Source organism: Acomys minous, assembly GCF_964271855.1.
Source record: "Acomys minous genome assembly, chromosome: 12".
NCBI classification, from domain to species: Eukaryota; Metazoa; Chordata; class Mammalia; order Rodentia; family Muridae; genus Acomys; species Acomys minous.
In genome coordinates this window covers 109,919,755-109,934,569 of record NC_140493.1, presented here as the reverse complement: position 1 = coordinate 109,934,569, position 14,815 = coordinate 109,919,755, and the positions used below count along the sequence as shown (strand labels likewise).

The following is a 14,815-nucleotide window of genomic DNA, read 5'->3' as shown; positions in this document are numbered from 1 at the left end:
CTGTGTTTTCCTCTCTGTTGTCCACGCTATAAATTTCAGTTTCTGTTTTACTTTTATTTAACAGAAAAGCTTAGTGAGCACTGCTAACATGATTTCCAAAGGCTGGTGTGCCCACTTGTCTCTGGTGTCATGTCAAGTTCATTTGCACCTCTTTATGATTGTGGGAGAAGAGCGTGGAAACGATTACAGTGTAAAATGACAAGATGTCAGTGACTTTGAATGTAATTCCCAGGCTGTGTCTAACTGCCTCACTCGATAAGTGATCTGCTTTCAGGTCCCTCTGTCTGTGTTTGCCTAAGCGTAAGCCTCCCTGTCTGCCTCATAAGGCCTTTGACTTGCTATTTTAAACTTGGGTAGGCAATGCCATTAGGGACGAAGAGGCCACATCCTCCACAGAGAGCAGCCAGTCGGACACTGCCGGCCTCTGGGTTGTCATTTAGGGTTACAGTTGTCTTACTTTCTATAAATATATTTTTAGACTTTTAAAATTTTATGTATATGAGTGCTTTGCCTGCAAGTATATCTGTGTGCTACACGTGTGCCTAGTACCCATGGAAGTCCAAAGAGAGCATCAGATCCCCCTGGAACTAGTTATGGGTGGTTGTGAGTATCACGTGGCTGTTGGGAATTGAACCTGGTCCTCTACAAAAGGAACAATTGCTCTTAATGGCTGAGCCATCTCTGCAGCTCCTTATCTTCTGTCTAACAGACATAGAAATGAAGAGATTTGAGTTCATCTAGATTTCAAACTTCTGCTCGTAGAAAAGGTACCAAGCTGCGTGTGGTGGTGCACACCTGTAATCTCAGCATTCAGAGGCAGATACAGGCAGATCTCTGTGAGTCAAGGCCACCCTGGTCTACAGAGTAAGTTCCAGAACAGCCAGGGTACACAGTAAGAACCCATCTCAAAAAACAACCCCTGCCAAACAAAACAAAACAAAACCCAAAAAGCAGTTAGGCTAGGGATGTGATTCAGTGCTAGAACACCGCCTGGCACATGTGAGGCCCTGGGTTCAGCGCCCCCATCAGAGCCCTCCCCCCACAAGTAGGTAATTGCTAAATCAATAGGTAAGTCACTCTACCTAACTAGACACTTTTGTTCATTATAAGTTTAAAGCGGTGGTTTTATCTCTGTGCTCATGATGACTTGTATAGCTGGCCATTCATCCTTTGTTTCTGTGTTCACGTGTCCTTTCTTATCGTGGTGCACACCTGGGCCTTGTCCTTGGACTAGACCTAGAGTGAGTGTGTTTCCTTGATCATCAATGCGCCTCAGCTTGTTTTTCTTCTTGGTGTAATTCACGTGGAGGTTCATAGAGCTCCTAAGGGTTTTTGCTATAGTGCAGGAGGGTTACAGTTATTTGAATCAATTTAGAAATCATCATCAGGAATTAAAAAATCATCTGTAGGACATCTGCCCAACAGAGAGAGTGGCACCTATGGAGGAATAATGTTTTGCTACAGGTGGTGAGGGTCTGTGTCATGCCACAGGGACAAGCATGGAAAGGCAGTACAGCAACAGTAAGCAGTCCTGGCTGAAGACATGGCTCAGAGGTTATGAACATGCCTTTTATAGCAGAGAACCCAACAGCCCGAGGTCGGTCCCAGGGTCCCCTATGGCTAATCACAAGGATCTCGAAGCCTGGATTCAATGCTTGCAATCCCTTAGAAATTCAACAACAACAACCAAAACAAAACAAAAAACAACAAGCAGTCCTGAGGCAACATCCCTGGGGCTTTGCCTAAGCCAGGGACACACCCATTCATCAGCCGAGCAAGAGTGTGCTTAGCCTGCAGGAAGCTTCTGCCAAACCAGCATGCCCCCAGCAAACTCTCAGCTCACCAGGGCTTAGTTTGTTCCGTGAGTCTTGTTCTGCCCATCATGAGCTGGAGAATCAGGATTGGTTTGGAGAGGTGGTGTCTGAGAGGATACCACGGTTTGAGTAAACAAGCAACAGTGTCATGATGAAACTTAAAACATGAAGAATCCCCTTAAAAATGACAAGACGGCTCAGCACGAAAAGCGGCTGCCCTGCAAGCCTGTGGGCCTGAGTTCAGTCTTTGGAACTGTGTAAAGGTGGAATTAGGCAGCTGACTCCACAAAGCTGTCTTTGACCTCCACACCCATTTTGTATGTGTACACACACAATATTAATAAATAAAAATGTAAAAAAGACAACGAAAGAAAAAATACCAACTTTCACCAGTGCTTCTGGTGCTTGTGAGCCCAAAAGCCACACTTCAGTTACTTATGGTTTAAACTCTGGAGTTCAAGCTGGTTCTCCAGAATTGAAGATCCTGAAAGGAGAGCTGTTCTGTGGGTTCCGAGCATCTGTGCTGCCAGGCGTCACTCATTCTGGCTTCTCCATAGGTGGTTGCCATGCTCGTAATCAAAGGCCTGACCCAGCGTTCTGTAGCAGTAACTCTAAGCACTGCCCAGGAAGGAGAAGCAGGATCATACAGGAGGCTTCCTGCAGCTTGATACAGCGGGTGTGTGTGCGAGGGAGACTTGGCGTTGGGACAGGAGCTGACCCATAAGCACTGAGGATGCAGTGACTATCCCAGCCGTCATAAACAGCAGTGCTAGGCAGGTAGGGATAGGAGCTGACTCAGGGAGAACTGGGAACCTTGGCAGCCACATCCTGTGAGTGTGTCAGGCAGTCATAAGCTGCAGCTCTGGGTGGCTAGGGGCAGGAGCTGACTCACGAGAAACCAGTGAAGTTAGCCCGCCTGCCCTGTGGGCTCCCAGGGCCATCAGGAGCAGCACTTGTAGCTGGCAGAGATCTGGAAGTTTACTACTGAAGTCTGGGCTCGCCAATGTCACAGGAAGCTCCTGTAAGGGACTAGACTAGGGCAAAGGATGCTGAGGGCCCTTGCGGGTGGTTATGTACCTTGCCGTGGTAGGCCTCCAAGTATTGCATACTCGTGCAGCTTGTTCATTTATTTTTGTTTTTGTTTTGTTTTATTTTTTGAGACCGGGTTTCTCTGTGTAGCCCTGGCTGTCCTGGAACTCACTCTGTAGACCAGGCTGGCCCCGAACTCAGAGATCTGCCTGCCTCTGCCTCCCAAGTGCTGGGATAAAAGATGGTGCTGCCACCACCTAGCTTGCCCAGCAGCTTTTTCTTTTCTTTTTTAAAAAAATATGGATCAAAGTAGTATTCCTAGATTTGGGGAAAATGTGATTAGATAACCTGAAACTCACCCCAGCTCCAGCCCTCAGGTCGGCTTGCCCAGGCATGCTGGCTCACATCGGTAGCCCAGCACGTGGGGGGTGGAGGCAAGAGGAGTGCTGAGAGTTTCAGGCCAGCCCGCGCTACAGACCCTGTCTTAACCAGGAAAAAAAGAGAAGAGAGACTTTATATCTTTGGGGGTTTGGCCAGTCCTGATGTGCCCCGGTAGATAGTAAATAAGCAGGGGAGGGGATTTTGCCCAGCTTGGGGAGGGGGTCAGTAAGTGAGTTATCTCTGAGCAGTTCATTTGCTCAGAAACCATAAAATTGCTATTGCTGTTGTGATGGTGATTCCCAAATGCACACCAGATTTACAGGAGGACTAAAAAACTGTCGTCTAGACTCTACTCCTAAAACTTCTGAGTCACTCAGTGGCCCAGAACCTGTAACTCCGTTGTCTGTGGGCCGCAGGAGCCCTGTGCCTTTCACAGACACACTGGATGAGAGTTTGCTCTGGCAGGGGCTACAGCCATGTGTGTGAGTGAAAGCTGCCGTTCTGCGTGTTTGATTCACTCCCCCAGTTGCCTGTGAACCACGCCTGAGAAGCTTGTCTGTACAGCATCCTCGAGGCTAGATATAAAAATACTACATGACACGTTTAGGTGCAACCTTGACCTTTCTGCCCAAAGGAAAGGGCAGCATGTCCACACGAGGGTGGACACACGCTGATAGCAGTCTGTGTGTAATGACTCTGCATCTGTCATCGGAAAAGCAGACGGAAGGTAGCTGTGTAGAGTGATATTGGTCAGCAGTAGGGAGGAGAGTTGTGCTGCTGAGCCTTGAAGACAACGCGCTAAGAAGCCAAAGTCCTGACACTCCATGATTCTGTACATCGGAAAGGTCTAGGATTGGCCGATCTGTGCGCAGAAGTTAGACCGGGAGTCCCCGGGGTTGAGATTAGAAAGTGGATAAACTGGAAACATGTGTGGAGAATTTTGTTGGACTGATGAAAATGCTCTAACACTAGTTATGTTAATGGGTGCAGAACTGAGCAACCCCACTGGAAGCCAACCAGGTGGACACTTAGCGAGGGCAGAGTCGACAGCGCATGGACAGCAAGCTTAAGGAAAAACATTCTAAGAGAAACCATGACTCTAGAGAGAAAGGGGAAAATGAGTGTGGGCCTGGCCAGGGCTTCAGCTGACCAGATCGTTGCTGTTCTAAACCAGTGTTCCCAAATTGTCAGCGGCTGCCTGTGAGGACCACGCCAGCATCCCACACCTGCTGCTGCCATGGCACTAATGCCTACACTTGTCTTTCAGGAAAAACATGCAGAGAAACAAACAGGTAGCCATGGGCAGGAAGAAATTTAACATGGATCCTAAGAAGGTGAGCAAAAACGGGAGTGACAGAAGCCCAGAGTCTTAAGGTGGGGGCTTTCCTAGTGACCAGGTGGTCAGGTGCTCTTTTCTAAGCTGCTGTTTCTGGACTCAGTGTTGGACAGTTTCCTCCAGTGACTTGAATTTGGGGCCCTGGTTCCTAACCTTGCAGTGCCTCCATCCCTTGTGTCCTCTGGGGGATGTTTATTGGACACAGGCTGCAGGGCCCACGCCCACCGAAGTCTTCGCCTCCCTCCACTCTCCAGCCGCTGCAGGCCAGCGTCACCGGCTGTTTCTGGTCTTTTCTGCAGGGGATCCAGTTCTTACTAGAGAATGACCTGCTGAAGAACACGTGTGAAGACATCGCGCAGTTCTTGTACAAAGGGGAGGGGCTCAACAAAACAGCCATTGGTGACTACCTTGGGGAGAGGTGAGGCCTTTAGAGAGGGTGGCCAGAGTCATGGGGATGAGTAGGCTCCCCTGGGGCCCACCTCCATGCACTGGGCGACGGTGGACCTAGAGCAGCAGTAGCCATAACGGTGCTGAGGGGAAGTATTAAATTCCCTGTCTAAGGCTAGAGGTGCCCTGCTTGTTTAGTTAGCAGCCAGCCAGCCCAGCATCGTCCTGGCTGTGGATGGCCAGGCTTGAGATGCCTGATGGGCTGGGAGTCTGGGGACACCATCTGCTTGGTATTAGAGGGGGTCTGACGTGTGTTCCCTCCGTCTCCTGTCTGTTTCTCATAGAGATGAGTTCAGCATCCAGGTCCTGCATGCGTTTGTAGAGCTGCACGAGTTCACCGACCTGAACCTCGTCCAAGCCTTGCGGTGGGTGCTGTCACCTTGGCCCCTTGGAGCCATGTGTCCATCCTGTGTGCTAATCCATCAATAGCACATAGTGTCATTGAGGTTGTTGTGGTGACCTTGAAGTACTTTCATAGAGGCCATGTACATGCCTGTGAGTGGGAAAGTGTTCATCCTGGAACTCGCTCTGCAGCCAGGCTGGCCTCGAACTCACAGAGATCCACCTGCCTCTGCCTACTGAGTGCTGGGATTAAAGGCATGTGCCACCATCGCCTAGCTCAACTTTAATTTTTTTTTTTAACGAAGCTTAATTTGTGCCATTTAAAGACATTTTCTTTTTAATTTTCTCTGCTGTAGATATAAATCCTAAGATTATTTTTGAGCTATGAACTACACCCATGGCCATGGGCCTATGTAACTTCTTACAGGGTTCCATTGTGAATGCTCTGAATGAGTCTTTGCCTTAAACGATTAACATCTGCTTCAATTTTGTTGTTATTCTCAAGACAGGGCTGTTCTTTGGAGTAGGAAAATCCCTACTTCTCAGTTCAGTTAAATCCACAGTGAGAAATAGTGGCTAAACTTGCTTCTGTTCCATTTCTGTAAAACTGGCTGAAGCCCCTCATCTCCTTCACCCTGTGACACTGCAGTGCAGCCCCTCACCTCCTTCACCCTGTGACACTGCAGTGCAGTGCAGCCCCTCATCTCCTTCACCCTGTGATACTGCAGTGCAGCCCCTTACCTCCTTCACCCTGTGACACTGCAGTGCAGTGCAGCCCCTCACCTCCTTCACCCTGTGACACTGCAGTGCAGCCCCTCACCTCCTTCACCCTGTGATACTGCAGTGCAGTGCAGCCCCTCACCTCCTTCACCCTGTGACACTGCAGTGCAGCCCCTCACCTCCTTCACCCTGTGACACTGCAGTGCAGTGCAGCCCCTCACCTCCTTCACCCTGTGACACTGCAGTGCAGCCCCTCACCTCCTTCACCCTGTGACACTGCAGTGCAGTGCAGCCCCTCACCTCCTTCACCCTGTGACACTGCAGTGCAGTGCAGCCCCTCACCTCCTTCACCCTGTGACACTGCAGTGCAGTGCAGCCCCTCACCTCCTTCACCCTGTGATACTGCAGTGCAGCCCCTCACCTCCTTCACCCTGTGACACTGCAGTGCAGTGCAGCCCCTCACCTCCTTCACCCTGTGACACTGCAGTGCAGTGCAGCCCCTCACCTCCTTCACCCTGTGACACTGCAGTGCAGTGCAGCCCCTCACCTCCTTCACCCTGTGACACTGCAGTGCAGCCCCTCACCTCCTTCACCCTGTGATACTGCAGTGCAGTGCAGCCCCTCACCTCCTTCACCCTGTGACACTGCAGTGCAGCCCCTCACCTCCTTCACCCTGTGACACTGCAGTGCAGTGCAGCCCCTCACCTCCTTCACCCTGTGACACTGCAGTGCAGCCCCTCACCTCCTTCACCCTGTGACACTGCAGTGCAGTGCAGCCCCTCACCTCCTTCACCCTGTGATACTGCAGTGCAGTGCAGCCCCTCACCTCCTTCACCCTGTGACACTGCAGTGCAGCCCCTCACCTCCTTCACCCTGTGACACTGCAGTGCAGTGCAGCCCCTCACCTCCTTCACCCTGTGACACTGCAGTGCAGCCCCTCACCTCCTTCACCCTGTGACACTGCAGTGCAGTGCAGCCCCTCACCTCCTTCACCCTGTGACACTGCAGTGCAGTGCAGCCCCTCACCTCCTTCACCCTGTGACACTGCAGTGCAGTGCAGCCCCTCACCTCCTTCACCCTGTGATACTGCAGTGCAGCCCCTCACCTCCTTCACCCTGTGACACTGCAGTGCAGTGCAGCCCCTCACCTCCTTCACCCTGTGACACTGCAGTGCAGTGCAGCCCCTCACCTCCTTCACCCTGTGACACTGCAGTGCAGTGCAGCCCCTCACCTCCTTCACCCTGTGACACTGCAGTGCAGCCCCTCACCTCCTTCACCCTGTGATACTGCAGTGCAGTGCAGCCCCTCACCTCCTTCACCCTGTGACACTGCAGTGCAGCCCCTCACCTCCTTCACCCTGTGACACTGCAGTGCAGTGCAGCCCCTCACCTCCTTCACCCTGTGACACTGCAGTGCAGCCCCTCACCTCCTTCACCCTGTGACACTGCAGTGCAGTGCAGCCCCTCACCTCCTTCACCCTGTGACACTGCAGTGCAGTGCAGCCCTTCACCTCCTTCACCCTGTGACACTGCAGTGCAGCCCCTCACCTCCTTCACCCTGTGATACTGCAGTGCAGTGCAGCCCCTCACCTCCTTCACCCTGTGACACTGCAGTAGATGGAAGCCACCCACTTCCTTCACCCTCTTATATAAAAGCCACCACCAGCAGCAGACAGTTCACAGCAATGCTCCTGTCTCCACCCTCAGGCAGTTCCTGTGGAGCTTCAGGCTCCCTGGAGAGGCCCAGAAGATTGACCGGATGATGGAGGCCTTTGCCCAGCGGTACTGTCAGTGCAATAACGGGGTATTCCAGTCTACAGGTGAGTGAGGGGAGCCTCTGTGTGAAGCAGGGGCTTCCCACAAGGTCTCTTCTTAGCAGTGGTGGGTTTCTACGACAAGAGGCTGAGCCTATGCCAAGAACAGGTACTATATGCTGTGTACAACAATGAAGGGTTAGAAGCATCCAGAAGATCACCACCGAGGTGCAGGAAGCACCTGCTGTGGCTTAGTGGTAGAGTACTTGCAGAATTACACAACATTTAACTATTAAAGATGTCTCTAGAAGCTGGCTTCTGTAGCATATGTCTGTCATCCTCACTACTCAAGAGGCAGAAGCAGTTATGAATGTGTTAGGCCACTTAATCAAGACTTTGTCTTAAAAAGAAAGAAAGAAAATCTTGTTCTTATGAAGATATTGACATGGGAAAATAATAAGGTTAACAAAAAAAGAATACGTATGTGTGTATATGTGTATATACCTATGCCCTGTGTATGTATCTATCTTATATCTATGTATCTATATGTATATACCTAGCCCCTGTGTATGGTTGTTTTTGGGTTTCAGGGTTTGGTTTGGTTTTTTTGAGACAGGGTCTTTCTGTGTAGCCTTGGCTGTCCTGGACTCTTCGTAGACTAGGCTGTCCTCAAACTCACAGTGATCCACCTGCCTCTGCTGGGATTAAAGGCGTGCACCACCACACCCAGCTTTATCCCCTGTGTATGTATCTATCCCATATCTATGTATGTCTATGTATGCTCCTATCCCCTATATATGTATCTATCCCATGACTATGTGTGTATATGTATATACCTATCCCCTATGTATCTATCCCATGTCTATGTGTATATATGTATATACCTACCCCCTAAATATCTATCCCATGTCTATGTGTGTATATACCTATCCCCTATGTATCTATCCCATGTCTATGTGTATATATGTATATACCTACCCCCTAAATATCTATCCCATGTCTATGTGTGTATATACCTATCCCCTATGTATCTATCCCATGTCTATGTGTGTATATGTATATACCTATCCCCTATGTATCTATCCCATGTCTATGTGTGTATATGTATATACCTATCCCCTATGTATCTATCCCATGTCTATGTGTATATATGTATATACCTATCCCCTATGTATCTATCCCATGTCTATGTGTGTATATGTATATACCTATCCCCTATGTATCTATCCCATGTCTATGTGTGTATATGTATGTTCCTATCCTCTCTGTATGTATCTATCCCATGTCTATGTGTGTATATGTATGTTCCTATCCCCTATGTATGTATCTATCCCATGTCTATGTGTGTATATGTATGTTCCTATCCTCTCTGTATGTACCCCATGTGCATGTTCAGGGGATAGTGTGTTATAGTGTCTGTAAAGTGATTTTATAGTCACATTTGTATAGAAGAAATAAAGCAGACCAAATTATTATTAAATAGAATTATAGGTAATTTTTATCTTTTTTAGATTTATTTATTATGTATAAAATGTTTTGCCTGCATGAACACCTGCACTCCAGAAGAAGGCACCAGATCCCATTATAGATGGTTGTAAGCCACCATGTGATTGCTGGGAATTGAACTCAGGACCTCAGAAAGAGCCTCCAGTGCTCTTAATCTCTGAGCCATCTCTCCAGCTTCAATTTTTATCTTTTTTTTTTTTAAATATGTTGTATTGATTTGGGGTTTTTTGTTGTGTAGCTCTAGCTGGCCATTTATAGACCAGGCTGTTCTGGAACTCACAAGAGACTAAGGCCACCATGCCCAGCCATTTTATTGTCCTCCTGTTCTTTTATATCTGAAAAAAAAAATGAGTGTCTTTAGTGTTCTCATGTGCCCTGCCCCTTTCAGGAGCATAAGCCTGGGAACACATGTACACTTGGCTTGCCCACTCTTCCTGCCCATGGTTTTGTACTCCTGGACTTACTTAGTGTCTCTTGCCCTGGGTAGATGTTTCCTTTGCTCTTACACCCTGCTCTTCTCTCTCTAGACACTTGCTACGTCCTCTCCTTTGCAATCATAATGCTGAACACCAGCCTACACAACCCTAATGTCAAGGACAAGCCTACGGTGGAGCGATTCATCGCCATGAACCGCGGCATCAATGATGGAGGAGACCTGCCTGAGGAGCTGCTCCGGGTGAGCAGAGCCAGAGCGGCCTCGTTCCGGCTGGCAGAGCACTCACTCAAAGTGGGATAGCTTTTGTAGGAGAGGAGACGGGAGGGTGGCTTGCTGAGTGCCTGCTCTCTTCATTCATTTAAAATGTGAACTTCACAAAGGCCAGCTGAGAAACCAGGAAGGGGAACTGGTTCTAAATCTGAAACTAACGGATTGAGTAGGCTCCAAGCTGCTATTTTCCCCTTAATTATCTGCCAGGCATCTTATTTTTGTCCCTGTGAGCTGCTGGAGAGCAGACAAGGCCATGTTCTTCTCTGGTCCCTGTGCGCTACTCCAGGCTCACAGTGAATGCCTAGAGATGAGTAGAGAGGAAGAGGAAGAATAGATATTTCTAGAATCAGACCTGCAATGTCATCTTCTATCCCAGAATCTCTATGAAAGCATAAAAAACGAGCCCTTTAAAATCCCAGAAGACGATGGGAATGACCTCACTCACACTTTCTTCAATCCAGACCGAGAAGGTTGGCTGCTGAAACTCGGTAAGTCATCTCCCCCCAGCTTGGGGCCCCTGCGACAGGAAGAAAGGCTGTATGCACACAAGCTTGGGGTACAGGGAAGGGAGCAGGTTACAGAGACTCCTGGACATAGACTCTGTTCTTATACACACTGTCATTTGTATCTTGGCCCTGTGTGTCTACTCTCAAATAGATAGATGGCCACATTCTTTGCGGCGCTCCCTAGGGACCTGGTCCACCCCCGTCCCTGCCCCTCACCTGCGGGAGGGTACCCAGCCATCTCCATCTCTGCACTTCTCAGATGTCCCCCTGTCCCTGCCCCGTCACCTGCGGGAGGGTACCCAGCCATCTCCATCTCTCCACTTCTCAGATGTACCCCGGGCACTCCTGCCCCACCCAGTGCATCATCACCTCCCTCTGCATCTGGCTCCCACAGGCAGTGTGCATGGCAAACCTAGAGCCCTTGGCTGCAGCGCAATCCACAGCATCTTCCTCATGCTCTGGCAATGGTCCTTTCCGGTCCCAATCAGCCACATTAATGATTGTGTCATTCAGAAGAGCTGCAGGTGCATCTCTCTTCCCTCTACCTCAGTGAGCCTGCACTGCTAAGATTTATGGTCATGCCTTGCCAGGACGGTGACAGAGTAACCAGGCACAGATGGACTTCAGTGGGTTCTCATGCACAGTCATGTCCACCTGTGATTGCCTTATTAATTATCAGACAGAGGAGAGGTTGCTGAACTCTCTGGACACCATAGTATTCAGGCTACTGTGACCACTAGAGAGCATGTGCCCGTTTCTTCTGCCTTGGCCTTTGATGAGCGGAATCTCATATCAGCAGGGTGGAGTCCATCAGAGACATGCTCCTCTTTCATCCCGGTTACTTGCCCCCCAATTAGCAGCCGCCCCACTCTTGGCCATTACTGGCAGCATCCGGTAGCACTAAGATGGCACACCCTCTGTTGCTAACTCGACCAGATAGCTTAGGGTTGGCGTTTCCTCTAAGAGACCCGAAGCCTGTGTTTACACATGACGAATTGTAAATTTCCTTCAAGCACCACTTCACTGATTAGAGCCTTGCAGTGTCTGGATGTGGCCATTAAGTCGTAATCTCCAAGCAGAAGGTCTGAAGTCAGGGCTCTGAGGCGTTTAACTCCCAGGCTCCACATTCTTCTTGCCCGACCAACAGAGTGAAGAGGAAATGTGCTGGGAATTTCAAAAGTCTGTCCAAGTTTAGATTTACTCCCCCTCCAGGGAAATTTGTTTCCATGCAAATGCTAAGTGTTAGCTTTGGCAGCTGAGACACTAAAATTAGAACAGAGATTGTCTTGGTTCTTGTACCAGGATGACATGCAAATTCATGAGGCATCCTATATTTTTAAAAATCAAAACTCCAAACTGAGTGCAATGGTGCACACCTGTAGTCCCAGACACTTCTGAGACAGACCAGGAGAGTCCCAGGATCCCGGGAAACTGAGCAAGGCCTCATCTGACACAATGAAAACTTAACAGTAAATTAACAACATTCATCGTGGGGCCATTGCTTCGCGGTTCCTAACCTCAAGGCGTTTCCATTGTGGCACACGGAGGCTCGGTCCCGTATGTCTGTGCTACACAGGGTAGGACTTTGTGCCATCTGTAGTTGTCTGTATATGTCCCTGTATGCAGAGAGCCATAAGCATGTGTGTTCTTGTGTACACCCATATGTACATGTATATCTGTGGTGTACATGTGTGCATCCTCGCACACATTTTAATAAGTGATGGGTATCTTAAGAGCGACATTTACGTTGGCAGAAGTCCACATCACCCTCCTTGCTCTGGGTTGTGAGGAGTCTGGCAAAAATGGACTCGTGGCACTGTTAGGGCAGGTGTGGGTGATGCCTCCAGTCTTGCCACTTAGCCGCCAGTGTCCTCAGGCTTACCTCCCTCTCCAGGCATACATAAATGTGACTGGTACGCTGCACTTTAAGATTAAGGAATCGGGTTTGATTTCTTTGTTTTAATTTTCTTTTCTCCCTCATTTATGTGTTTCCATGATTTTGGCTCTCCTTTTCCTTGCCCCAAACTCCAGGAGGTATGTAACCCTGCAACTGCTCGCTCACTCTGCCCAGGCCACTGTCATTGCTGCAGCGTTTTTTTATTTTGTTATTTTTGGTTACTTTGTTTTTTTAATTGCTGGTAGTAGTGTTAATGCTGCTTCTAACTTACTGTACAGTCCCTAGGGAACCGGCCAGGATCAGGGGTTTGGGGCAGTGTTCACGTTTCCTCTTGGTGGGGAGAGAGAAGCACTGCAGCTGCCAGCTAAGAGGCCAGGAGAACTGCAGGTAGTCATGCAGCCCTGGCCCAGAGCGAGCCGCGGAGGCAGAGACGCGCTGGCTACACGCTCAGGGGAATTGTTGAGTTCAAATTGACATCCGTGCATCAACCTAACCAAAAGCAATTTCTGAAGTGAAGAAGGAAAGAAAAAGGTGATAGCTTGTAACTTCCTAAAGCCACGTGCTTCTGACACCATGTTGGCAAAGAAGTTAGGAAAAGATGAAGTAGACGACACTTGGGGCCTTTGCCTTTCCATGAAAGAGAGAGGTGTTGTCTTCCAAACTCACAAGTGGGAAATTTAACCCTCAGACCCACAACCCCCTACCTGCAGTCCTTTGGTTCCATTTCTGGGGTATCAGGGAAAGCCTCACAGCCTGGGTCCTCGCCCTCCTCTGTTTCAAAGACTCATCCTCAAACCCCGAATTGGCCTCTTAGTCCTCTCGTTGCCGATATGGGGAACGTTTGGAGGAACCAGGATGCTCCTCAGGCCTGTGTGTATGCGTGGCCAGAGCAGGGCCGCCTTAGGAGAACAAGCACGGGCATTCCTTCATGCCAGGACCAGGCGGCCCGCATGGCAAGGGTCCTGTGAGTTCCACAGGGACTGTCCTAGACGCACATCGATCTGTTTGCTTGTCCCATGTCTGTTTCTCTCTCCACGTGGATCTGTTCTCCGTGGGCACGCAGCGATGCTTCCTGGTAGAGGGCTCTGTGGTGCAGCAAACTGTCCAGGGGACATAATGAAGCTTTTACCAGACAGATCTTCCCAGCTTTGCTTTTTCTCCTTGATTTCCTGCCTGCCATCTTGTTTCTTTTGGTATCTAACGCACTCTCTCCATCATTTCCTGAGTCCCGTTGTCACCTGGGATAGTCCTGTGACAGAGCTCATGGGAGGTCAGCATGAGTTGGCCACCCTTGTGTTCCAAGCCCTGTGTGGGAAATGGTCTCCCCAGTAGGCTAGAGGATAGACTCAGAGATGGGAACGGATCTGCTCTAAGGCAGCTCGCCCTCAGTTTGAACACATTCTTTGTCTTCCTTCTCATTTGTTCTAATTCTGCCCAGTCCTCCCTGTTGTCAGCATGCACGTCACGTTACTCTCATGTCTTCCTCATTCATGCCACTTAACCACGGGGTGCTTCGGATCACTGTGAGCGAGAGCCTCACAGTGTACACCACACAGGAGGGGTGGTGATGGCACGTGACTGCCTATGGCACCCTCTGTCTGGGAACCGAGGTCCTGGGCACTTAGAATCATATAGTTAATGATGGCTGCTTGTATCTACTTCCCCACCCCTGCAGCTCAGGTGCGCAGGCAGAGCTGTGAAGTAGCCCAGAGCCCTGGCCTGCTCTGCTGGGCCTCCTTCCCATTGCAGGCACAAGCCTGCAGGCAGCTGCTGGCATCGGAAACAGTCTCCGTAACATCGCCCTGCTCTGCATGGCTGTTAGCAGGAGGGCAGGGGAGAAGGCAGGCAGGCGTCCACTCCCCTGCCCTTCACGGAGACTGGAGAAGTGCTCTCCATAGCTGGGCCCCAGCAAAGGGCGAGCTCTAAGGATCAGGGAGTGTGCTAGGCAATGCCATGTGGGTATCATCATGGGTGATTCTGAGTGGTTCGTGTCAAGACAGTCCTCCCCTGACCTGAGGTAAGTGGGAGAAAAGTGGGGACCCTAAGCATGGTGCAGGTGAGGAGCAAGTGAAGAAGTAGCTTCCTCCAGCGTGGGCACAGCTGAGCGCAGCCTTCCCTGCCCCAGCGTCCAGCGCAGAGTTGCCTCATGGAGCCTGCACTTGCTACTTAATAGCAGCAGCATGAAGAGGACGAGGAAGGCCCCGGGCAGCTGCTGACCCTGCCGCCTCCCAGCGGTCAGGGCTGCCTCCTGGACTTACTTGGTTTTAAGAGTCATATGCGTCCACAGTGGGTAAGGCTCCTGAGCCCACCTCTTGGACAAGCCAGTCCTTTCCTGGTGAAGGACTCCTGCTTTGATTCACACCCAGAACTCTGGGGAC

The 14,815-nt window shown here is 50.0% G+C and overlaps 1 protein-coding gene across 6 annotated transcripts in view; it reads left to right on the top strand.

Moving 5' to 3' along the window:
- Positions 1-14,815, top strand: part of CYTH1 (cytohesin 1) — an 80,015-nt gene that overhangs the window by 52,711 nt on the left and 12,489 nt on the right. For 5 of the 6 annotated variants that reach the window (XM_084749078.1, XM_084749079.1, XM_084749082.1 and 2 more), the window contains 6 exons: positions 4,492-4,558; positions 4,860-4,978; positions 5,292-5,372; positions 7,776-7,888; positions 9,856-10,004; positions 10,411-10,523. In XM_084749078.1, the coding sequence (XP_084605204.1) occupies positions 4,492-4,558; positions 4,860-4,978; positions 5,292-5,372; positions 7,776-7,888; positions 9,856-10,004; positions 10,411-10,523 (642 nt within the window). The remainder of the gene's footprint in view (positions 1-4,491; positions 4,559-4,859; positions 4,979-5,291; positions 5,373-7,775; positions 7,889-9,855; positions 10,005-10,410; positions 10,524-14,815) is intronic. The other variant, XM_084749077.1, reaches the window with a different exon arrangement.